The 26,982-nt window shown below is 45.9% G+C and overlaps 1 protein-coding gene across 3 annotated transcripts in view; it reads right to left on the bottom strand.

Annotated features, from left to right (window-relative positions):
* The window catches only part of wdr33 (WD repeat domain 33), a 141,319-nt gene extending 116,073 nt beyond the window's left edge, over positions 1–25,246 (bottom strand). Inside the window, exons 1-2 of one of the 3 annotated variants that reach the window (XM_038816089.1) lie at positions 25,098–25,246; positions 1,019–1,243 (exon numbers count right to left, since the gene is read on the bottom strand). In XM_038816089.1, coding sequence (XP_038672017.1) covers positions 1,019–1,222 — 204 coding nt within the window. In that variant the 5' untranslated portion in view covers positions 1,223–1,243; positions 25,098–25,246. Of the gene's footprint in view, positions 1–1,018; positions 1,244–23,932; positions 24,166–25,097 lie in introns of those variants that run through there. The other 2 variants (XM_038816090.1, XM_038816091.1) reach the window with 2 other exon arrangements.
* Between the last annotated feature and the right edge of the window lie 1,736 nt (positions 25,247–26,982).

Genomic DNA, 26,982 nt, shown 5'->3' with positions numbered 1-26,982 from the left:
CCCATGTGTGATTTGTTTTTGAGTACAAAGGCAGCAACAATAAGCTGCTTGGGCTTGTACCTATTGATAAAAATCATTTCCTTGTGGATTAGTGAAGCTTTCCAGATGAAATATTACCATTGGGACTGTTTTTTTCAAGCACTGCAATTGTAGCAGACCGAAGAGGAAAAACTTTGAACCAAAAGCAATTAAAATTGGATTACAAGATAACTTCACTTCTTCCAAATTACATCCACAACTTCCTGTGGACATGCCATCAGGACACTGGTTCAAAACACCAACAGGTTTGAGGTGCAGAAATGAATGGGAGCCTTTACAGTTTCAATTTCCAAATTTGGTTCCAGTCTGTCAGGGACACACGATCACAATTCCCCAGTGGCAATGATGAGGTGATTATTTCAGTGTAGTGCTGCATCAATTCAGATATCAATAAGGCAGAAGGTAAGGAACACACTGGATCACAACGTGTTTGACAGGTTGGAACGTGTTATCAGAGCTGGGTTGTGGCAAGCCCATAAATAAGGCAATGCAGTTGTTCCTTTTTATAACCTGTATTAAGCATTCATCTCACAGCTTAGTTATTTCATTCCAACCGCAAGTGGCCAGTCTCCTGTCACATTAATGAAATATTGTACTGTACATATATAACAAAACACAACAGATCGTTGAAATACTATGAATCTCAACTCTCAAAAGCACTGTAATATGTGAATAATAAAAAGTTTTCGTCAAGTGCCTAGATGTACTATGTGCTTAATTCAATGGACACAACAGTGATAGTTTATTGGGCCATTTACTGAGTGTCACAATACCATTCAAAGGACTGTGTATCTACCACCTTAAAGAAAGAGCATCTCTGAGTGTAGGAGTGACACTAGACATTTCGCTCAGTGTATCCCACATTATGTCTCAAATTTAGAAGAATCAGTGAAGTGGTTCCAAAACCTCTCCGCATGGAGTGTAGTACACTCCAACATAAGCTCATTCACAAACGGTCTCCCTGTTATTCTCATCTCACCTCTAAGAACTTAATAACAGATGGATTATAATCGATCGTCTTCCTGTTCACAGCCTTTCTCATGCGCTTGCCATCAAAGGTCAGTTGCTGCATAGCTTGCTGCTGAGCAAAATCTGGCCGCTTGTAAAAGGTGTGCCTTGGTCCTTGGTGCTGGAACCTCGGCATGTGAAAAAACCGAGGCGGTGAGGTTATTTCCAAAGCCATGATAAAATTTTTGTGACAAATCTGTAAAAAAAACAAATCCATATAAAAAGTCAGTTGAAATTTTTAGCTTTCATGTACTAACTTATTTGCACAATGTGCATCATGATTGTTTCCCTACTCAATACAGTAACTACAAACTGGCGACTTTTCGTAACATTTTTCTGTTTCACAGATACATCCAATCAGTGAACAAGATTTCTAATTCCACACACTATCAAATTCACAACTCAAAATCAAAGGTTTCTGCTCAAACAGAAACTATTGAGCAACACGAGATTCAAACCATACAGACTTCATGAACAATTTAATTCAATAGTTAATGGGAATGGAGAGAAAAAATACTTGAATACCCATTGGAACCACAAAATAAATACCCATTAGGAAGTGCCTCGTGTTGTTCTGCATTAACCTTCAATACCAAATACTCCAATTGTGTAACAGGCTTCATTAAGCACACCACATGGCTACTGTTCTTTTGACACATGGTTCTCTTTTTGAGTGGTTCATTTTTTAAAGTCAGTCACAAATTCATATTCATGTCAATGAAAAATCAGGTTCCAACTGGAACTGGCTGCCCTATGAGCTTACAACTTCTTTTATCCATAAAGCACTAAAACCTCTTCACCGGACAGGATTTTGTTTATTCGTTCATGGGGCACGGGCGTTGCGACGGTGCCAGCATTTATTGCCCATCCCTAATTGCCTTTGAGGGGGCAGTTCAGAGTCAACCGCATTGTTCTGGGTCTGAAGTCACATGCAGATCAGACCAGGTACAGATAGCAAATTTCCTTCCTTAAAGGACATTAGTGAACCAGGTGGGTTTTTACGACAATTGACAATGGTTTGTTTCGTGGTCATTATTAGACTTTCAATTCCAGATATTTTATTGTGTTTTAAATTTCATCACCTGCCGTGGTGGGATTCGAACCCGGGTCCCCAGATCATTACACCTGGGTCTCCAGATTACTAGTCCAGTGACAATACCACTATACCAGCACCTCCCCTGGATACATGATAGCGCCCTCAATAAAACAGAGAGATCCCATAATCCCTGGAGAGTAGGCAAATACAATTGCAACATACAAACAAAAATGCGACAGATACAAACAAGTAGTCTTGTAATTTAGAAGTTAGTTAGCCTAACATATACAGTGGAACAAGTGGTTGAGGGAACACTATAGAATCATAGAATTTACAGTGCAGAAGGAGGCCATTCGGCCCATCGAGTCTGCACCGGCTCTTGGAAAGAGCATCCTACCCAAGGTCAACACCTCCACCCTATCCCCATAACCCAGTAACCCCACCCACCACTAAGGGCAATTTTGGACACTAAGGGCAATTTATCATGGCCAATCCACTTAACCTGCACATCTTTGTGACTGTGGGAGGAAACCGGAGCACCCGGAGGAAACCCACGCACACACGGGGAGGATGTACAGACTCAGCACAGAGTGACCAAGCTGGAATCGAACCTGGGACCCTGGAGCTGTGAAGCGATTGTGCTATCCGCAATGCTACCGTGCTGCCCTATGGTGGGCTGTACGTCAGCCTTTGAAGAACAGGCTTATAGGAATTATTTAGGGGTTACTCAGTTAGTGGCCAAGGTGATTTAATGAAAGCAGTTTACTTGAATTTTAAAAAGCTCATTCAACATTAGTTGACAATATGACAATTCACAGAATGGATAAATTGCCCAAATGGTAGAGGCTTCAAACAGCACAAGACCCACGGAAAAAGGCTGTGATGATCACCCCCATCTCAGATGCACAAAATACATAACTTGTATATAGGTAATTTAGCACTTTTGAATCTCCCAAAATTACAGACACACACTTTCCATATCCCTGAATATACAAGCTATTGATCTTGGTCTTGAACACTTCAATGACTGAGCATCCACATACCTCCGGGGTACAGAATGGTAGGCCAGGAGTTAGGCAATGACATTTCACCTCTGGAGCCAACATTCAAATCAGTTGAAACTGATGGCATTGACCCTCTGCTCTGTCAGATGAAGCAATTATACAAGTTCAACTCAGTGATAATGGTAGATCTATTGGCCTAAGTTTGATTCCTTTTCCCAAATCATTAAACCAGCTCAAACCATTAACATTTTGTACAAACTTGTTTGCTCCAGGTCCATCAGCTAGAATTAACCCATTAGGATGAAGGGAATCAGGAAATCAAATTAATTTAACAAATATTCCATGGCTTGTGTAGGAATCAAGTGACTTTCTGATTCAGAATTTTATTAAACAACTTTTAAGGCATCCAAAACAAAGATATTAACGGAAATATCTATTGTGAAACTGACAGAGGAAGACAAACAGCCTGTGTTTGATCCCCATTCTCTGCTAAATCAGGTCATCTATTTGTGCCAATGCTGGGGCACAGTCTGCTGGACCTGCCAGCCCGAGTTTGTACGTCACAAGAGTGAAATGGGTGTGTGTGGTGTACAGGTCAGATTTAGTTGTAAACCTCTCCACAGTCTGTCCACAACCTGCTGTGCATGCTCACACAGATGAGGTATGAGCTGGCATCCATTAAACTGACCTTCAGCACAAATGAGTATCTTACAGACACAATATCTCTCACCAAAAATCCTAGGCAATGTGCACCTTTGTTGGCACCTTTTCGGACTACAAATTCCCATTTACACCGAAAATTGCAAATGTAACTTGTTGCAAGTCATCCCTGCCCTCAATCAGGGCACTGCATGGAAGTTTATAATCAAGTTAAAAATATAGATATATTACGAATTTAAAATGGGACTGAATTACATCTTCATTCCCTGGTTAATTAGCCTCAGCCCTCAAACTCCATTTCATTTTCGCAAACCTTGTGCAACAAAAATGAAAAAAAAAATGACTAAAATTCTTTTGCACACTTGCCCTGCCATGTAGCCGATACTGGGCTGTGTACATTTTTTAAATTGACACCAAATTCTGAACGAGTTTTACGCATCCAACCTACTCATCTACAAAACACAGTCAAAGGTGCAAAAAATGTCCCAAGAATATATAAGAATCTAAATATAAAAGGGATTGTGGAACCAAAAACAATGGCAATCACCAAGGATAAGGTACAGGGGAAACTATTGGAACTAAAGGCTGACAAGTCCCTTGGAGCTAATGGCCTGCATCCCAGTGTTTTAAAATAAGTGGCTGTAGGGATAGTGGATGCATTGATTGTGATCTTCCAAAATTCGAGATTTTGTAAAGGTCCCAGTGGATTGGAAAATCACAAATTGTAATACTTCTGTTCAAGAACGGAGGAAGACAGAAAGCAGAAAATATAGGCCAATTAACCTGACCTGTAATATGAAATATGTGAGAATTCATTATTGTGGTGATAATAGCAGGACATTCAAAAAATCTTAATAAAACCCTGCTGGCTCAACCTAATTGTATGAAAGGGAAATAAGAGTTCTGAGAGAAAGTAACATGCAAGACAGATCCAGGGGAACTTGTAAATGTGGTGTACTTGGATTCTCAAAAAGCAGTGATAAGATGGCACAGCTAAGGTTACTTCACAAAATAAGAACTCATGCTGCAGGGGGTAACATATTAGCATGGGTAGAAGATTAGATATCTAACAGGAGGCAGAAAATGGGTCATTTTTAGGTTGGTCAGTTGTAACTAGTGCAATACCACAGGAGATCAGCACTGGGTGTCAACTATATCAGTGACTAAGATGAAAGGACGAAATGCATGGCAGCTAAATTTACCGATGACAGAAAGATGGGGAGGAAGTTAAGAGGCCATAAGGAGTCTTTTGATTAAAGGACGAAATGCACGGCAGCTAAATTTGCCGATGACAGAAAGATGGGTAGGAAGTTAAGACGCCATAATGAGTCTATAGATGAAACGACGAAATGCGTGGCAGCTAAATTTGCCGATGACAGAAAGGTGGAGAGGAAGTTAAGAGGCTATAAGGAGTCTATATACACAAGTTGAGTGGGTAAAAATAGGCAGATGGAGTATAATGTAGGAAAATGTAGATTTGTCCACTTTGGCAGGAATAAATGAAGGCCGACTGCCGAACTCTACATTCCAGGGGATCCGGGTGTCCTGGAACAGTAATCACAAAAAGTTAATATGAAGGTACACAAAGTGATTAGGAAGGCGAATGGAATGTTGGCACTGATTGCAATGGGAAATTGAGCATACAAGTGGTGAACTGTTGCTACAGCTGTACAAGGCCTTGGTGAGACCAAACCTGTTGCCCTGTACAGTTTTGGTCTCCTTAAGAAAGGATATTATTGAATGAACACTTGAGAAGGTTCACTCAACTGATCCCTGCGATGAAGGAGTTGGCTTATGAAGGAGTTGGCTTATGAACAAAGGTTGAGCCTGTATCCACTGTAATTTAAAAGAATGAAAGATGACTCACGCTGAGATGATGTTTCCTCTTGTGGAGGCGCTTGGAACTAGTGGACACAGTTTAAAAATTAAGGGTCTCCCATTAAACTTGGATCATTCAATATACTGAATGCCAAGTTAGACAGATTTTTGATCAACAATGGAATCAAAGGTCATTGCCAACAGCAAGGTAACCAAAACTGAGGCCATCAGATCAGCCATCACCGGATCATATGGCGGACTCGGCGCAAAGGGCCAAATGGCCTACTGCTCCTACTTAATTTGTTCGAAAATACGCAGCCCAGAATGCAACATTCAAAATCACAAATTACATAGCAGCCAGAAATACTGCCACATGAAAATAGGATTCAATGGTTCTGCAATACACTCAAACAGCACTCGTGATGTTGCATGGTCACAGTACTAGCCTAAATGCAAGGTATCTCACAAATCTTGCTTTTCTCATACAAATGAAATCCAACAAATTATGAGGTGAAACCACTCAGACATTGCCTCACATGCCGGCCTCATATCTTATGTGGTTCATCTTTTGTCGTCCCCTCCCCCTCCCCAAATCCCTTCAAGGTGAAAGCCTTTTACACAACTAGAGAAGTACTCAATCCTCGCTGTGCTGCAATAGCTTTTCAGAAACTTCAAACTGATGCTGACACCATGCAATTCTATATGCATATCATTCTAAAGATAGTTAGTAATTTTATTAGTAAATCAACGTTCCCAAACATTTAATGCACCATTTTAGCGTCTGCATCATAACTATGCCAAACTAAACTATGCCAGAGTTGGCCTTACGCACACTGAAAACAGAAATTGGAACTGTGCATCGTTAGGATTTACTATCACTCTCACTAAATATGGTGTTTTATATCTGAATCACAGTTTTATTGGCAAACGGTTGAAGTCTTAACTTGCATTTCACACCTGCCAGTTCTGGTTGCTTTTCTCCAGCTGACAGTACAGGGCTCTCCTCTACACTGCTCGCCAATGCTTCCGATACTACCTGAACAGCTGCTGGCCTGAAGGCCTGTCTTCTGCCCCCACAGTGCCCAGTTCAAATATGTAATGATGAGGGCTCCTGACTATGCACGCAGCCTGACCCGATGTGAAGACAGAGGTATTGGAATAATGGTTTTGATATGCTAATATGATGTCTGAAATGGGCAGATTTCATAATCAGTAACAAGTAAACAGAACAAGGTCCAAATAAGCAGCAAAGCTTTGGCACAGACACGGCATGACTGCACAAGGACATTCAATAGAAAGCAGCATTTTCTCACTTTTATGCGGCTGTTATGCTTTAATCAACTTGCTGGAATTTCCCACATGTCTGTTTAAAAATGTCTTTGAGAGTCCAACTCCCATTTTGAGACTTGAGCACATGGTCTAGGGCGACACACCAGTGCAATATTGAATGTGTGCTACATTGTCAAAGAAGCTACCTTTCAGGTGAGATTTTAAACCACAGCCTCTCTGCTCTCTCAAGTGGATGTAAGGTTTCTCATGGCACCATTCAAACAACAACTGAGATCTCCCCGAGTCCAAATCCCGGCCAATTTTTATCTTAATCACTTTGACTAAAACTATCATTTGTCTCATTCCTGCTATGCGTAAATTGGCTGCCATGTTTCCCTACGTTACAACAGTGACTGCAGTTCAAAATTATTTAATTGGCTGCAAAATTCTTTGGGATGTCCTCGAATTGTAGAAGGTACTATAAATGCAACGTCTTTCTTCCTTTGAAAAAGCATCAACTGCAATGTTCCCGAAGAGAACAGCAATTTCTTAAAACTACAACAGGAATCTCAGCTTTAAATAACCCATTATTTTTTTTTCTCAGCCTCGAGTGTTTATTTAACAACAGCAATTTTTATTGGTCAATATTTCAGCACATAATCAAAGCCAGCAGGCTATGGCTAGGTACTAAATGCCAGAGCAGCCAGCTTTCAAGTAAGACTTCACACCAAGGTCCCACTGCCTGTTCAGATCGACACAGAAAAATGCTTGGCACTATTTGGAGAGCATTTCAGTGACCTGGCTGCCATTCGTCCCTCAACCAAAAACACAAAACAAGCTACTTCACTGTCTTTGTATGGACCATGCTGTATATAAATCAGCTAGCTGCCAGTTATGCTTCTGGAACACTCTAAAAGTGATATACTGGCTTGACGCACTTTAGAGTGTCCTAAGGACATGCAAGGATATAAAGGCAACTTTCATTTTATCCCGAACAATCATTTAAGTTAGGTTTTCCTAATGTGTGTGTTACATATGCAAACTTGGTATGTTTTCAGAGTTGAAGATGCCATGTCAGTACCACCATATCTGGATAGCTGAGGTACCAAGGTAGTTGACAATTATCCTCTGAATATATTGAAACACTCAGCTGTAATAATTGAAATTTACCCACAATCAAAATTAACTAATTTATTCTTCTAATTTGCAGAATCAAAACTTTGGGATTGATTGAGATTTCACTTCATCACTGGTCCCAATAACCAGTGTACAAACAGTATTTATATCGTAACGGAAGATTACTTCACAAGTACACCAAGAAGGCAAGACTCAAATAAGCAGCATTGGTCAATTAATGACTGCAAATCACATAAGATAATGTTTGGGACAGTTTTCTGTCAGGTACATCAGTGAGAGGAGCTGAAGCTGGGGGAAATGGATTAAGATTACATAATGACAATGAGAGGGACAGTGAAGGCATAGAGCAATTTTGAGGTGATGCACTAACTCAATAGGCCATCTTGTAAGTTGTCAACTGGCAGCTCAGAGTGATTTTGTAAATCTCCAAATGCTACATTTTGAGATCGGCTAGCTCCAACTGACTTACTCAATGATTGGGATCATACACTAGCAAGGTGTAGACTGAAAAAGAGATAAGTGCCAAAGTCAGCTTTGATATGCATTCTTTTTGAAAAATGAAATACAAATGAATAAAGGGAAGAAAATCTGACTAAATTATTGTACAATTAACTTTTCTGGATCGCTATTAAAATATTTAAATTGGTTTTTCTTCCATGAAAACTCTTTTTTTTTAAAATTTAGAGTACCCAATTATTTTTTCCAATTAAGGGACAATTTAGCGTGGCCAATCCACCTACTCTGCACATTTTTGGTTTGTGGGGGCGAACCCACGCAGACACGGGGAGAATGTGCAAACTCCACACAGACAGTGACCCAGAGCCGGGATCGAACCTGGGACCTCAGCGCCGTGAGGCGGTTGTGCTAACCACTAGGCCACCGTGCTGCCCTTCCATGAAAACTCTTAAGCAACAAATTCAAAATATTTTTGTCTGCCATCTCCTATTCTAATTCCTTACATCCAAGGGTGCAATGTAACTGCTTTTATCTCCATTGCTTGCACTACCGCTATCGTTGATGTAAATTTCTCAGTTTCCTTTCTTAATTCTACCTCTCTACAGCTGTTACACACACACACCGATGTTGGTCGATTGTTCCTATACAAGTTATGAAATCTGATGTGCAATAGAATCCAAAACTGACTGGATAAATTTATTTCCGTTCGGTTTAATAATTTCCCAGTATTTAAGGAAATTGGGGTTACATTGCACACCCAAAAGGGTGATCTCTACACATCTTCTGCTTTCTTCTTCAACCTCACTCATGGGACCTGAAGCCCTACTCAAAGGTCTGACATGCATAACAATCTCGTCTGTGCTTCCATCCATGAAAAGCTAACAGCATAAACCCTTGCCACAACTTCTTGTCATTAGCAGGAACAAAGTAATCACGTAGACTGATTTTCAGATCAACAGGACAATAAAATTTCTATACCTACTAGGTTTCTCCAATCACACCTACTTTTGATAGATACAGCTCACAGGCTGAAATTAGGAATATATACAGTCTCGTGAAAATGTATCTAAATTGTTATTTTTTTGTAAATATTTTTATTGAGCATTTTAAAATTTATATACAAATACAAAAAAGTCAAAAAAGAACAGCCTCCCTAACCCCCCATCCTCCCCCGAACAGCTGACAGTGACCAGCTCTCTAAAATACATAACAGTTGCCATCTTATATAAAACCTCCCCAATCGACCCTCTCAGCATGTATTTCTCCAAATACAAAAATTTCAGGAGGTCCCCAGCCACATGGAGGCAGAGGGTGGAGAAGCTGACCTCCACTCCAGCAGAATCCCTCTATGTGCAATCAGTGAGGCAAAGGCATCTGCCCCGCTCCTGCCTGTAACTCTGGCAGCTCTGACACCCCGAATATGGCCTCCAGTGGACCCGGCTCCAGCTCCCTGCCGAAGATCGCTGACAGGGGCCCCAAATGTTCACTGGCTTAGGACATGCCCAGAACATATGTATGTGATTTGTTGTGGCCCTCCCACACCGCTCGCACTTATCTTCTACCCTCTCAAACCCCCGACTCATCCTTGCCCTCATTAAGTGTGCCCATGCCCCACCTTCAGATCTATGAGTCTGAGCCTTGCACACGGTGACATGGCGTTCACCCTCCTCAAGGCCTCACACCTCACCCACTCCTCAACCTCACTCGCTAGCTCCTCATCCCATTTTGCCTTAACCCCCTCCAGCGAGGCCCCGTTATCCTCCAACCCGCCCAGCGACAGTACACTGTCCACTAACGAGGCGGAAGGCACAACCAGAAAACTCAAATAAATGCTCCTCGCAAAATTCCAGACTGGCAAGTACCTGAACGTCTCCTACTGCCCGAGCCCGTACCAAATTATTATTTTAACTCTCACGTTTGTTACATCCCGTAACATTTTACCCATTAATTAACAAAATTTGATTTATTCAGCCACTGTAAATCAGTGATTCTGATAATGTACATTACACAATAAAATAATCCTCAGATTTACAGCAACCTAGGAGGGTGAGTGCATAACTTTGTGCTGGTGTGCAGTCAATGCATCTTCCTGCAATCCAACTGGTGTTGAAATGACTGCTTCAGTATTTTTAGCAGACGGTAAGGAATGAGGTGAAGAGAATTTCAGTGTATGTGTGTAGTGGCTGAATGATCTACCACCTATGGAGGTAGGCATGTTATAACCATAGCTAGACAGCTGATGGGACACAATTGGATCATGTACTGGAGAAGAGTGGACAGTACTGCTGATCTCTGCCTCTTTTCTACTCCCTTCTTTCTGGGCAATCATGTGTAACCCTGTATGACCAACAGCCACTTAACACTTGATGTTGGGATCCATGCTCCCAGTCTATCATCCTTCGTCAGATCACCTCCATCGGTGTAGGACAGCAACAGGTTAGCTCAATCCTCCCAGATGAACAAATAGCATTCTCAACAGTCTTCTGTGAGCCTGCAAAAATCCCTGCATCACCAGATTTGCCATGTTTTTCCATGGTAGTTGTAATGACTAATAAAGCCTTTACCATTATGAACAGATCCATGGTAACGGGAGACAAATTTCGGGAACAAGGAAGAAAGGAGAACCAGTAAGTTTTCAATGCTCTCTTCATATTACGGTAGCACAGTGGTTAGCACTGTTGCTTCACAGAAACAGGGTCCCAGGTTTGATTCCCAGCTTGGGCCACTGTCTGTGTGGAGTCTGCACATTCTCCCTGTGTCTGCTTGGGTTCCCTCCGGGTGCTCATGTTTCCTCCCACAAGTCCCAAAAGACATTCTGTTAGACGAATTGGACATTCTGAATTCTCTGTGTACCCGAACAAGTGGTAGAATGTGGCAACTAGGGCTTTTCACAGTAACTTTATTGCAGTGTTATTACTTGTGATAATAAAGATTATTATTATATTCTTTGCCAATTTTGGTGAGAGATTCCCTACTCTCCAATCCGAGGGTCCACATCCAATCTTTCATCCACATTCAGTAAAAGTCAAGATCATTGCTCAATGCAAAGTGGACAACAATTGCAAGACAATACATAAGACAATGAGCTGAACTAATTCGCCAGCCCATACTATATGTAAAACTGCAATCCTCCACTTCTCCCTGACCAGAGGTCAACACTCTATGTGGCTCCTTTCCCCAGTTTCAAAACCAAGACTGCCATGTCCTCAAACTACCTACTCATTCTGAATAGGGTAGAGGAGCAAAGGACTTGGGAGTGCACACTCACAAATCATTAAACATAAGAATGCATTGTTAACAAGATCATAAAATGCAGAGAGAACATTGGGGGGTCCACGTCTACTGGAATGGAACTGCAAAACAGAGAGGTTTTGGTAAATCTGTATAGAATGTTAGACTGCATTTGCACAGTTTCCAAAAAAGATATTGAATCAGTGAAATATGTACAAGGAAGATGCAGACCATGCAATAAGTACAATACCTAAACAACAACAGTCCAGACTTCATTTCATAAGAAAAGTGATGAGAGTTGATTTAATAGAGGGTGATCTCAGGGGTTCAGCAGGGTAAGCATAAACAAGATGTTTCCACTTGGGGAAGAATTTCAAAAATAGGAATCATAAATTTTAGTTACTGATAAATCCAATGCGGAATTCAGGAGAAATTTATTTATCCAGAATGATTAGAATGTGAAATTTGTTGCTACACAGAGTGATTAGGGGGAAGATATAGGCTGTAAAAATGAATAGACAGTTTTGCTAATAGGGTTAGATGAAGTAGGATGGCATGGAGTTCAAGTAGAGCCTAAACACCAGCACAGAATATTTCAACCATGCAGCTTGTTTTGATGCTGTAAATTCTAGACAGAACAGAAATGGCAAATGTCAAAAAGTGACAACTGATAGCAAGTTAGAGGAAAAAGGCAGACAAACAATTACAACAATTAGCTTGCTTTCATTCCCCTTAATGCAGCAGCTGCCTCAGGTACAGTGCCGAGCTGTGACCAGCAGACTATCTATAACATCTAGTACACATTATAAATGCATGAGTACAGTGTAAACATTGCTGCCCTGCTCTGCAGCATCTGCCATGATTTAGTACCGGATGGGTCTGATCAGTAAGTACAGAATGAGTAGAAAGGTGCATTGCAGTGAAGACCTGTTTGTACAGCATGAATGCAATTCTACCAAGGCTGGGGTTGATAAAAGACAACTTATATTTATTCAGATGCCACCTTTAATATAATAAAACATCCCAAATGCCTCCCAAGAGTGCTCTAAAGCAAAATTTGACGTGTCACAGGTGAAATTAGCATGCATGACCAAACATTTAGTCAAGATAATGAGTTTTAATGGTCTTCTTAAGGAGGAAAGAGAGGTAGAGGACAGATAGCTGGAACAGTGCTCCAGATATTAGGATCTACACAGCTCAAGGCATGGCCATCAATGGTGCTGCAATTAAAATCTGCAATGGTCCAGATGTCAAAATTATAGTGCAGACTTCTCAGAGTTGTGCGAGAGGAGGAAATTACAGAGGTAGGGTGGTGACAAGGCCATGTAGCGATTTAAAAAGAGGGATGATAATTTTAAAATCAAGGCACTGATTAACACAGAGCTAGTGCAGGTCAGCAAGCACAGGAGTGATGACGAATAGAACATAGAACATAGAACAGTACAGCACAGAACAGGCCCTTCGGCCCTCAATGTTGTGCTGAGCCATGATCACCCTACTCAAACCCACGTATTCACCCTATACCCGTAACCCAACCCCCCCCTTAACCTTACTTTTATTAGGACACTACGGGCAATTTAGCATGGCCAATCCACCTAACCCGCACATCTTTGGATTGTAGGAGGAAACCGGAGCACCCGGAGGAAACCCACGCACACAGGGGGAGGACGTGCAGACTCCACACAGACAGTGACCCAGCCGGGAATCGAACCTGGGACCCTGGAGCTGTGAAGCATTTATGCTAACCACCATGCTACCCTGCAATGGAACGATGCAAGATACGACACGGGCAGCAAAGTTTTGATTACATCAAATGGATGGCAGGAGATAGCCTCAGTCGCCCAGTCCCCCTGAGCAACACGAGGAAATAAGAGGCTGGTGTCTATAGTGGGAAAAGCACTTTCTTACACGCCAATATATAAATCTTCCAGCAGGGACCCAATGTCAATAATTGTCCCACAATGGTGGGAACCCAGCTTGAGGAGCTATCAGCAATCTTCCCCAGCAGGCAGGACCTGCCCTCCTTTGGTGCTTTTTCCCTTTTCTATTTTGTCAGATGGAATTACGAATCCATTTTTTCAGGCCAACTGCAGTACAGCTTCAGGGTGATGTTGAGCACTGCATTTGGCCCTTGGTCACCATTGAACTTATGGGATTGAAGTATACTCATGACAAATGCAGGAGACTTGACCTGCCACAGATTTTGTTGTAGGCGCTGAATAAATAAAATCTTTCTGCGCTGATTCAGAGGTTAATTTTATCTCTAAATGGTAGTTAGAGAATTCAACTAACAAACAGGATTAGAAGCTGCAAATCAAATTAAAACCAACAGCCAGTAAAGATACAAAGACCAGAGGAAAAGCCTGAAGGTGAGGCCACAGAGAAAGAAACACTGAATTTCAGCAAAGGGCTGGAGAGCCTGATAAAATACTAAAACCAGCAACAGCAAAAAATGATAACTTCACTTGTTTTACCGTGCATGGGGAAGATGATAACAGAAATATTTCTATGTGGCACTGAGCAAGTAGCAGAACAGAAAACAACGGGTTGTAGTCAACGGTGTTCACTCACTGGTGCAAAATACGGTGCGGTGTCCCACCATGATCAATGCTGGGGGCAATGTTATTCACCATTTACATTAACACTATGTGGACTTGGCAATTGGAAGAACAAGTTCAAAATTTGTTGTAACACCAATTCGGAGCACAGAGTTAATGGGGAATGCAATTTTAATAAACTTGTTAAATGTTGTGCAAATGACAAATAAATTTCAATAAAAAGGAGATACACATTTTGGTAGGATAAATAAAAAGGCCACCCACTCATTGGAAAATAATAAATAGGATGGGGTTTACGGTCCGCATGGAAGTCTTTTAAAATTACGGACGGGTTCATAAAATTACGGAAGGTGGGCATAAATGTTTCCACTTGCAGGGGACTCGAGGCCAAAAATTTTGGAATCATTATTAAATCCATTAAAGAATTCAGGAGAAGGGGCAGCACGTGGGTCAGTGGTTGGCACTGCTTCCTCACTGCATCGAGGACCCGCGTTCGATCCCCGCCCAGGGTCACTGTCCGTGTGGAGTTTGCACATTCTCCCCATGTCTGCATGGGTTTCACCCCCACAACCCAAAGATGTGCAGGGCAGGTGGATTGGCCACGCTAAATTGCCCCTTAATTGGAAAAAAAAATAATTGGGTACTCTAAAAAAATAAATTTTTTAAACGAAGGGAAGCTGTGGAAGTTATTCCAATCTTCATATTGCCAGCAGTTCAGAAATGCTTTGTTTCTTTGAAGAAAAAAACTTCTTAAAACTTGCAAAGCTTTCAATGTTCATTTGAAATCGAAAACCAGGAAAACTATGATGGGAAAAATGGTAACAAATGTTAGTATAACACAAAATACATCAGTTCTTGCAATGGCATTTTTAAGTGGAACCACATCGGAGAGATACTTAGACAATTTTATAGCTCTTCTGTTTAAATGCAAATGTGTGCATGGTCCAGCACTAATTATTCACACGTCCTCCAAGATTTGTGTAGCACGAACATCAGAAATCAATGGAATTTTGCATCATTTCAGTCCTACCTGTCCATATCAGCCAATGTATCTCAAGCAATTAGCTCAGCCTCCCACCAAAACCAGCAATTCTGTAGCCCCAACCCAATGAAGGGTCAAATTATCCTTTCCATCACTTTGTTCTACCCCACACCCATCTGCATGCTCACAGACTGCCGATAAACTAGGGACGAGTTAGAATTTCTTGTTGGTCATCGGAAATATAGAAGTCAAAATCCCCCCCCCCCCAAAAAAGAAAACCACACAGCTTGGCAATCAACTCCATCCCCCTCACTCCAGACTCCAGCTAAGTTAGTTTATGGGCAGAGTCAGCATTTTGTCCATCCTAAGGACAGAACAACTTCAAACACCGTACCCACCTCTAAAGCAATGCTCTCATCTGCCCGAATCTTTTTGAGTCCCTTGTCACCAAAATTTGTATCCACACCCTCATTACCGCTAAACTTAATCTATCAAATACCATTGTAATTTCAAATGATCCAAAACTGCACACTATTTTCATCCTGGCCCACTGGTTCTATGCTATCTTCCAACCAACAGACTTGAAAATCCTCAACTGCAAAGCCCTCCATGGTCTAAACACACCAGATACTGCTAAATTTTTCAACATCTCCTTCAACTAGCTCTCTGATACACTGCCCACCCTATACACATCCTTCCACCTTGGATGACAGATCCACTATGATCCGGAGTACCTCCCCCAATTTGTTGTTTCCCCTCACACCTTGAAATACATTTCTGACCAAGCAATCACCTCACCTACCCCTCCTGGAAAGTGTGTCTGCTCATTCTCTCCTCTGCAGAGATCATTCTCTTACACAACAACTCTCATTTATAAAATACATTTTTAACACTGAAATGTCTCAGGGGTGCTTCACAGGAGCATTATAAAAGGCAGAGGAGAGCTCAGATTAGCAACGCCGGCTGTGCCCAGAGTGAGATCACACTTCAAACATGACGTCACTGACAGCAGACAGGTGACTGGTGGACGATGAGTTTGTCCCTGTCCTAGTGCAGAGATTAGACCATCACCGTAACAGGAGTAGGCCATTCGGCCCCTCGAACCTGCTCACTCCTCCCCAGGATGTAAGCCATCAGGGCCAGGGCACTTATTTGCCTTTCGCCCATTAGTTTGTCTAATACTACTTCTCTAGTGATGGTATTTAATTTCTCCCCATTGTTCTTCAGAATTAATGGGATAAAGACTGATGCAAAATATCTCTTCAACTCCTCTGCCATTTCTTTGCTCCCCTTAAATTTCTCCCCATTGTTCTTCAGAATTAATGGGATAAAGACTTTTATTTTTAAATTTAGAGTACCCCAATTCATTTTTTCCAATTAAGGGGCAATTTAGCATGGCCAATCAACCTACCCTGCACATCTTTGGGTTGTGGGGGTGAAACCCACGCAGACACAGGGACAATGTGAAAACTCCACACAGACAGTGACCCAGAGCCAGGATCGAACCTGGGACCTCGGCACCGTGAGGCAGCAGGGCTAACCCACTGCGCCACCGTGCTGCCCTAATGGGATAAAGACTGATGCAAAATATCTCTTCAACTCCTCTGCCATTTCCTTGCTCCCCTTAACTATCTCCCAGATTCATTTTCAATGGGGCCTATATCACATTGACCTCTCACTTCCTTTTTACATATTTAAATAATCTCTCAGTTTTTATATTCCTTAGTTTGCCCTTGCAGTTTATTTTCTCCCTCTTTATCATCTTTTTAGTCCTCTTTGCTGGATTATGAATTTATCCCAGTCTTCAGGGCTATCGCTGACTTTTGCCTCCTTATATGCTTTTTCTTGCAATTTAATACTCTCAACTTCCTTCGTTAGCCATGGTTTATTTATTCCACTTTTAGAATTGTCCCTCCTTAGTGGGATATATTTTTGCTGAAAGTTACGAGTTAGAATAGAACCAAAAAACTCCTACAATGCAAAAGGAGGCCATTTGACCCATCAAGTCTGCATCGACCCTCTGAAGAAACAGCCTACCTAGGCCCACATCTCACCCTATCCCTGCAATCTCACCTAACCTGCACATCTTTGGACCAAGGGGAAACTGGAGACTCAGCAACTTTCCAACAACCGTGATGTGTGCGGCTTCTGCGGCGCAATTAAAGCCATCCACAGTACACGTAGCCAGGTACCTACCCCACCGAGCACCAAAAACGGAGAGACACTCATCAAAGACAAAGAGGCAGTCAACACCTGCTGGAAAGAGCACCTCGTGGACCTCCTGAACCAAGACAGCCCTCAATGCCATTCCACAACACACTATCTTCCACCATCTCAGCATAACCCCAGCCTACTGAGATCGAAAGAGCCAGCTGAAAAATAACAAGGCCTCCGGTGCAGATGGAATTCCCGAAGTACTAAAATATGGCAAAGAGGCACTCTTGACACAAATGCATAACCTCATCACCCACGTTTGGAAGGGAGCATGCTGAGAGATCTCAGACGCCACAATTGTGACCAGATATGACTGTGGGAATTAAAGCGATTTCCCTACAGTCCGCCACGGGAAAGGCCATTTCAAGAATCCTCCTCAGTCGTCTTCTCCCAATGGCTAAGAGTTCTTCCCCAAGTTACATTGCAGCTTCCATCCATCAAGCAGACAATGGACACATCTTCATCGCACAACAAATCCAGGAAAACTGCAGGGAGAAGCACCAACCACTGCACATGGCCACCTTTGATCTTGGAAAGGCCTTTGACGCTATCGACCGAGAGAGATTGTGGAACGTCCTCCTCAAATTTAGCTGCCCACAGAAATTCATCACCATTCTACATCTGCTCCACAATCACATGTAAGCCGTGACCTCACCAATGGGTCCACCACAGACCCAATAAGAGTACAAACTGGGGCTGGTTTAGCACAGGGCTAAATAGCTGGCTTTTCAAGCAGACCAGCAGCACGGTTCAATCCCCAAACAGGTGCCGGAATGTGGCGACTAGGGGCTTTTCACAGTAACTTCATTTGAAGCCTACTTGTGACAATGAGCGATTTTAATTTCAAACTAGGGCTGCATCATTGCCCCAACACTCATCACCATCTTTCTCACTGCAACAATCCAGTCCATCACATGAAGTGCCCTGGAGTGGTACAGGATAAGTGGTAAACTGTTCAACATCCAACACCTCCAGGCTAGAACCGAGACCACCCCAAACTATGCCCATAGAATCCCTAAAGTGCAGAAGGTGGCCATTCGGCCCATCAAGACACCAACTCTCTGAAAGAGCACCGCCTCCCCCACCCTATCCTCAGAACCCCACCTAACCTGTACACTAAGGGGCAATTTAGCATGACTAACCCATCTAGCCCGCACATCTTTAGATTGTGGGAAGAAACCGGAGCACCCGGAGGAAACCACGCAGACACAGAGAAAGTGAAAATCCACACATTCACCCAAGGCTGGAATTGAACCCGATCCTTGGCCAGTGAGGCAGCAGTGCTAGCAACTGTGCCACCATTGCTGCCCAGCGAGCTACAGTACGCAGATGACACCTGCATATGCGCAGAAGCAGGCTGAACCACAATCCATCGTCGATGCATACACCGAGGCTTGAGAGAATGGGCCTCACAGTAAACATCTTGCAAACAAAGGTTCTCCATCAGCCTGCTCCTACCACACTGGCCCCTGACCATCAAGATCTAGGGCGGGAGCCTCGACAACATGGACCATTTGCCATACCTCGGGAGCCTCCTCGTGGCACGTGCATACATTGATGATGAAATCCAACATCAACTCCAATGCGCCAGCATAACCTTCGGATGCCTGAAGAACAGTGTTCGAAGACCATGACCTCAATCCAGTGGCAAGCTCGTGGTCCACAGAGCAACAGTGGCCCAGGCCCTCCTGTATGCATCAGAAGCATGGACAATGTACAGCAGACACCTCAAATTCCCAGATAGATATCACCAATGTTGCACTTACAAAATCCACTGGCAGGACACACGTACCAACTTGTGTGCCCTCTCCCAGGCCAATTGCCCAGTAGTGAGGCACTAATTACGGTTGACCAGCTACGAATTGCGGGCCATAACATCCACACAAGACTTCCTAAACATGTTCTCTACTCTGAGCTCTATAATGGCAAGTGATTACTCGGAGGGAAGAGAAAACACTACAAGGATACTCTAGAAGCCTCCTTAAATAAATGCAGCAGCCCCACCGACATGTGGGAATCGCTTGACCTAAAACGCATCAACTGGAAAAGAAACATCCGGAAGGTGCCAACCACCTCCAGCACATGGAGGCCAAGCATAAGCAGCAGAAAGAGCACTCAGAAATGAGAGTGTGTCCCACCCATCCACCTCATCGCTAACCCCCTATGGCAGAGTTTACAGCTTCAGGATTGGCCTATTCAGCCACCACAGATTGCCTTGGTAGAAGATGGGCTAAGACAGGAGTGAAGGCCAGCAACGCTCAGCAAGCTGGAAGTTGACAACATTGGTGATGGGAGTGACCAGAAGTTCAGGACCACGGAAAAGAGAATGCTAAGCAATCCAGGTGAGAGATGGAGATTCAAGACAGATTTAATCCTTCCTAATACTTAATTGCTGGCAGTTTATCTTCTCATGGGCTGGTTTAGCACACTGGGCTAAATCGCTGGCTTTTAAAGCAGACCCAGGCAGGCCAGCAGCACGGTTCAATTCCTGTACCAGCCTCCCCGAACAGGCGCCGGAATGTGGCGACTAGGGGCTTTTCACAGTAACTTAATTGAAGTCTACTCGTGACAATAAGCGATTTTCATTTCATTCTTAGGGGCTGGTTTAGCTCACTGGGCTAAATCACTGGCTTTTAAAGCAGACCAAGCAGGCCAGCAGCACGGTTCGATTCCCGTACCAGCCTCCCTGGACAGGCGCCGGAATGTGGTGACTAGGGGCTTTTCACAGTAACTTCATTTGAAGCCTACTCGTGACAATAAGTGATTTTCATTTTTACATGGTTCCCCATAGCTATTCAAAATCATGTCAGGTTCACCATGTACACTGGTGACACCTAGCTCTCTTACCCTTTCCACTGTCTCTAATATTACATTGCTTATCCAGTATCCAGGACTGGATGAACAGGAATTTCCCTCAACTATTCAGAAGGCAGAAGTCATTGGGTGGGATTCTCCAGCCCGTCTCAACCGTTTTATGGTGCGGCCTGCCGGGATTCTCCAACCCATGGGGTTTCCCATTGTGGGCATCCAACGCTGTCGGGAAATCCGCAGACGTGGGTGCACTGCCAGCAAAATGGAGGATCCCGTGGTTGGAGAATCCAGCCCTTGATCTTTGTCCTCCACTTGAATCACTGGCCCACCCCATCAACTCCATCCTTCACTCTGGCAAGGTGAGACTCAACTGGCCCACCCCGTCGACTCCATCCTTCACTCTGGCAAGTGAGACTCAACTGGATCATTCACAAATCTGGTATATTTTTGACCCACCCTACCTCAGCTCATGCACTTATGAAACATTCTTCTGACCAGCCTCCCATATTTTACTCGACACAATCCTCGTATTGTCCAAAAATCTGTTGCTCGTGTCTCAACTCGCATCAAGTCCCATTCGCCATTACCCTAGTTTCATTAGCTTTCAAATGTCCTGTGGCAACGCCCCTCCCTCTCTGTGTATCGTCCTCCAGTCCCATAGCCCTCCCAAATCTTTACACTGTAAATCTGTCCTCTTACATCACCGCTGACAACGGTGTAATTTCCCTTGGTGCTGGCGAGGTGAAGGCTTTATGGAACACCTCTGCTCAGTTTGCAAGCGTGACCCTGACCGTCCAACCGCTTGAATCTTAATTCACCACCTTGCTCACATTTCTGTCCTTGGCCTGCTGTACTGCTCCAGTGAAGCCCAACACAAGCTCGAGAAACAGAATCTCATCTTCTGATTGAGCACTGTACAGCCTTCTGGATTCAACAGAAGAGTTTAATAATTTCAGACAATGAACTCTGGCCGTTTTGATTTTTTTTCCCAAGTGGCAGTCTGTATCTTGTTTCAGACAGAACTGTTCATTATTTGGCCATTGACATTCACTCATTACCACTCCCTTTGCTTTTTGTTCCATGATATCACTGTTATTTAATCTCTTGCACCCTCCATCTCATCCCAGACCTTCCCCTATTTCAATAGGATAAAACAGCATATTTCTATCTTCCTTCAGTTTCAAAGAGTTATGCTCAAGTCAAAACATGAACTCTGTTTTTCTTTCCACAGATGTTACCAGACCTGTTTAATATTTCCAGCACCTCACCAGCATGTCCAAAGATCCCTGAAGGCAGCAAGACAGGTAGATAAGATGGTTAAGAAAGCATATGGAATACTTGCCTTTATTAGCCGGGGCATAGAATCTAAGGGCTGGGAGCTTATGATGGAACTGCATAAAACGCCCGTTAGGCCACCACTAAAGTACTGTGCGCAGTTCTGGTTGCCACACTCTAGAAAGGATGGAATTTCACTAGAAAGGGTGCAGGGGAGATTCACCAGGATGTTGCCTGGACTGGAGAGTTTCATTTATGAAGAGAGGTCGGCTAGGCTTGTTTTCCTTGGAACAGGTAAGGCCTCATCGAGGTGTACAAAATTATGAGATATACAGATAGGAAGCCTCAGCAGAGGATTCAAAGATTTGAGGAAAACCTTTTTTCACCCAGGGGGTGGTGGGAATTTGGAAGTGTGGTGGAGGTGGAACCCTGACAACATTTAAGAAGCATTTAGATAAGCACTTGAAACACCATAGCATACAAGGCTACGAACCAAATGCTGGAAAATGGGATTGGAATAGATAGGTGCATGATGGCCGGCACAGACACAATGAGCTGAAGGGCCTCACTGCGTGCTGTAAAACTCTAGGATCTCTGCTTTTATTGCTACTTCTAATGATTTGTGAATCTGTAACCCAAGATCCCTTCACTTCTGTACCCCATTGAATGTGCTCTTGTGTGATAATAAGGTCTACCCCAATCCAGGTAAAGACATTGTTCCTGAATTTCTTAGGTTTATTCGTGACAGTCATAATTACAATTCAGAGATTTGGACTCCCACAACTGGAACCGTCTTCACTACATTGCTCAAATCCCCTCAATTGTGAAGAACTCTATTTGGTCATACGTAATTCCTACGCATCGCTGTCCCATTCTAGACAAATTTTTAATAGGTCTTTATGGTCTCCAAATGCACAATGAAATGAAAATCACTTATTGTCACAAGTAGCCTTCAAATGAAGTTACTGTGAAAAGCCCCTAGTCGCCACATTCTGGCGCCTATTCGGGGAGGCTGGTACGGGAATTGAACCGTGCTGCTGGCCTGCCTTGGTCTGTTTGCCCCATACAGCGCAGGCTGCACGAATAGGGCATGGGGATTGGGCCTATGTAGGGTGACCTTTCGGTGCAGACTCGGGCCGGGTGGCCTCCTTCTGCACTGTAGGGATTCTATGCCAAGCACAGGGTATGAATGGAATCACTTATTGTCACAAGTAGCCTTCAAATGAAGTTACTGTGAAAAGCCCCTAGTCGCCACATTCCGGCGCCTGTTCGGGGAGGCTGGTACGGGAATTGAACCGTGCTACTGGCCTACCTTGGTCTGTTTTCAAAGCCAGCAACTTAGCCCTGTGCTAAACCAGCCCCTACCATTCCCCTTATCTACTTCTGTTCAATTGACTCCTACATCTGTTCACACACCCATTCTGCAAGTTCACCGCTGCTGTCCTGACCACTAGCATTATGCCCCACACGCCTATGGTTGCGACTGACATTGGCCCGCACTCAAGCAACTTTTTTGAAATAAATTTAGAGTAACCAATTAATTTTTCCAATTAAGGGGCAATTTCGCCCAGCCAATCCCTGCTCATCTTTGGGTTGTGTGGGCAAAGCCCACGCAAACATGGGGGGGGGGGGGGGGGGGGGGGATGTGTAAACTCCATACGGACAGTGACCCAGAGCCACCATGCTGGCCCAGTCAAGCAACTTTGACATAAAATTCTCATCCTCAATTCTCGCCAGGGCTTGCCTCTCCCTGTAATCTCATCAAGTGCCACACCCCTCCAGGATATCTGCGCTCCTCTAATTCTGGTCTCTTGTGCATTTCCAATTATAATGGAAGACCCTCCCCATACCTCAATGCCTCTCTATCTTGCTTTCCTCCGTTATGGTGCTCATTAAAACCTACCTTTGTCGAAGCTTTTGGTCATCTGGCCTAATAGCGCCTTGTGGGACAGCATCAGAATTTGTTTTATAGTTACCTTGTGAACAGCCTTGGGGCAATAATACAAGAAGAATATTTGGAATCCTAAATATATTACACCAACAACATTCCCCTTATCTACTTATGTTCAATTTTCCTTCAACCCAATGAAGCTGTTGAAACATGAACATCCCCGTTGAAATCCATGCGATTATATGTTCCGACTCCATCCATATTTCTGTCATGTTTTTTTAAAACGACAGTTCAATTTTCTTTCCTGCCGCCAAAAAATTCTTCTCGCCCATTAGACAATACCAGGAAAATAGTGTGACAAACTGAGGAAGAGTAGAAAGGTGAAACAGGGTACCACCAATGATGTAGATGAAAATCCAGAGGAGTTAAAGGCTTTGCATTAAATTTGCAATTACAGACTCTCTCTTCATCATTCAACAGTTTGCTCTCCAAATCTGGGATTTTCTCGCACAGGCACACCTGAACAAATGTTCCCCATCTTACCTGCCAATTTCATATCAATCAGGCATATGATTTTGCCACATCCAAACCCAACTGCTGAGTACGGAGCGGTTAAAAGGGCCAGAAAATTTGACAAGCCTGCGATTCCTCGTCTCCTATTCCCGACTATGTACCTTTTTCATCTCAGCGCAAAGATGCGCTGTGCACCGCCAACTCACCAAATCTGTCACCCACGAATCGGAGCCTGCCTGTCTCCCCGCCCGTGGCCTGCCTATCTCCCTACCCGGGGCCTGCGCCCTGCTCCTCACTCCCTCTACGAGGCCTGCGCCTTCCCTCCCGGGGCCCTGCCTATCTCCCTCCCTCCCCGGGGCCCCGGCTCACTCCCTCCCTCCCCGGGGCCCCGGCTCACTCCCTCCCTCCCCGGGGCCCCGGCTCACTCCCTCCCTCCCCGGGGCCCCGGCTCACTCCCTCCCTCCCCGGGGCCCCGGCTCACTCCCTCCCTCCCCGGGGCCCCGGCTCACTCCCTCCCTCCCCGGGGCCCCGGCTCACTCCCTCCCTCCCCGGGGCCCCGGCTCACTCCCTCCCTCCCCGGGGCCCCGGCTCACTCCCTCCCTCCCCGGGGCCCCGGCTCACTCCCTCCCTCCCCGGGGCCCCGGCTCACTCCCTCCCTCCCCGGGGCCCCGGCTCACTCCCTCCCTCCCCGGGGCCCCGGCTCACTCCCTCCCTCCCCGGGGGCCCGGCTCACTCCCTCCCTCCCCGGGGGCCCGGCTCACTCCCTCCCTCCCCGGGGCCCCGGCTCACTCCCTCCCTCCCTCCCCGGGGCCCCCGCTCACTCCCTCCCTCCCTCCCCGGGGCCCCGGCTCACTCCCTCCCTCCCCGGGGCCCCGGCTCACTCCCTCCCTCCCCGGGGCCCCGGCTCACTCCCTCCCTCCCCGGGGCCCCGGCTCACTCCCTCCCTCCCCGGGGTCCCATCTCTCTCCCTTCCTGGTGGCCTGCCACTCCCGCCCTCCCTGGGGCCTTGCTCTCCACCCTCCCCAGGGCCCTATCCTCGCCCAGTGGCCTGCCTTCTTGGAGCCTGCCCTGCGCCGGCTCAGTGCGCAAAATGGCGGCGGGCGTGCGACGGATCTGTCGGACTGCACTTCTTCGCCGGGTTGGGATGTTTGTGGTGAACAGGTCGGGCCCTGTGAGTTGTGCCTCGCACACTTACCGCCGGGCGGCCTGGCTCGCTCAGATCCCGCCCTGGCGCCGCTACGGTGCCGCCGTTTCGATGCCCTCAGGCTGCGACTCCGCTCACTGCCGCCATCTTCGACGACCCCCCAGCGCCGGAAATGACAGCAGCGCGCAGGTGACGCAGTCCCGCCGCCCACAGCGGGCGGAACGTGCGCGTCCCCGCCCTCCTCCGCCAGCCCGCGTCCCCGCCCTCCTCCTCCTCCAGCCCCCGGCCCCGCCTCCAGCCCCCGGCCCCGCCTCCAGCCCCCGGCCCCGCCCCCAGCCCCCGGCCCCGCCTCCTCCTCCAGCTCCCGGCCCCGCCCTCCTCCTCCAGCCTGCGGCCCCGCCTCCTCCTCCAGCTCCCGGCCCCGCCTCCTCCTCCAGCTCCCGGCCCCGCCTCCTCCTCCAGCTCCCGGCCCCGCCTCCTCCTCCAGCTCCCGGCCCCGCCTCCTCCTCCAGCTCCCGGCCCCGCCTCCTCCTCCAGCTCCCGGCCCCGCCTCCTCCAGCCCCGCCTCCTCCAGCCCCGCCTCCTCCAGCCCCGCCTCCTCCAGCCCCGCCTCCTCCAGCCCCGCCTCCTCCAGCCCCGCCTCCTCCAGCCCCCGACCCGCCTCCTCCAGCCCGCGGCCCCGCCTCTAGCCCCCGACTCGCCTCCTCCAGCCCGCGGCCCCGCCTTCAGCCCCCGTCCCGCCTCCTCCAGCCTACGGTCCCGCCTCCAGCCCCGCCTCCGCCTCCAGCCCCGCCTCCCACAGGCACGGTCCCTCACTGCGCACGCGCGCCGAACAATGGACAGGCGCCCGACATTTTTTTTAAATTTTAAAGTATCCCATTGCTTTTCAATTAAGGGGCAATTTGGGTCGCTAAATCTCCTACCCGCAACATCTTTTGGGTAGTAGGGGTGAGAACCACGCAGACACGGGGAGAATGCAAACTGCACACGGACAGTAACCCTGGACCGGGATCAAACCCGGGTCCTCGGCGCCGTGGAGCAGCAGTGCTAACCACTGTGCCACCCTGCCGTCCATAGGCACCCAACATTGACTCACACAACGGTGACGGTGGAGTTTGCACGTTCTCCCCGTGTCTGCGTGGGTTTCCTCCCACAAAGATGTGAAGGTTAGATGGATTGGCCATGATAAATTGCCCCATACAGCGCGGGCTGCACGAATAGGGCATGGGGATTGGGCCTATGTAGGGTGACCTTTCGAAGGGTCGGTGCAGACTCGGGCCGGATGGCCTCCTTCTGCACTGTAGGGATTCTATGATTCTATGCCAAGCACAGGGTATGAATAGAAAGAATCCTTGTAGTATTCTCAGTCTGATTAATCCGAAGCCATTTGTTATTTTATATTATTCATAAAGAACTAGAAACTAATGTGGTGGCACAGTGGTTAGCACTGCTGTCTCACAGCACCAGGGACCCGGGTTTAATTCCAGCCTTGGGTGACTGGGCTATGTGGAGTTTGCATGTTCTCCGAGTGTCTGCTTGGGTTTCCTCCGGGTGCTACGGTTTCCTCCCACAGTCCAAAGATGTGCAAGTTCAGTGGATTGGACATGCTAAATTGTCCCGTGTGTCTGGCAGTTAGGTGTGGTTAAGGGGATTGCGGCGGGGTGGTGGGCCGAGGTTTCAGAGGATCGATGCAAACTCAATGGGCAAAATGGCCCACTTCTGCAGTGTAAGGGTTCTATAAATTCTTATGGAAATATATATATCCTGGTGTTCCACATTTCACTGCTGCACTGCAGTCATGTGGCAATTAGCAGTGTCACCAGCCACATGGAGCGTATGTCCTGCTGGGAAGTCTGGAGATCAAGGAGATGCGCTTGTTTTGGGAAAAGTTTATTATGGTACTGCTCCCGAAGAGGGTGGGTGGATCTCTGCCTGC

Source organism: Scyliorhinus canicula, chromosome 13 (genome assembly GCF_902713615.1).
Source record: "Scyliorhinus canicula chromosome 13, sScyCan1.1, whole genome shotgun sequence".
In the NCBI taxonomy this organism is placed as follows: Eukaryota; Metazoa; Chordata; class Chondrichthyes; order Carcharhiniformes; family Scyliorhinidae; genus Scyliorhinus; species Scyliorhinus canicula.
Note: the sequence above shows the minus strand (reverse complement) of the source record. Positions and strands in the feature narration are given on the sequence as shown.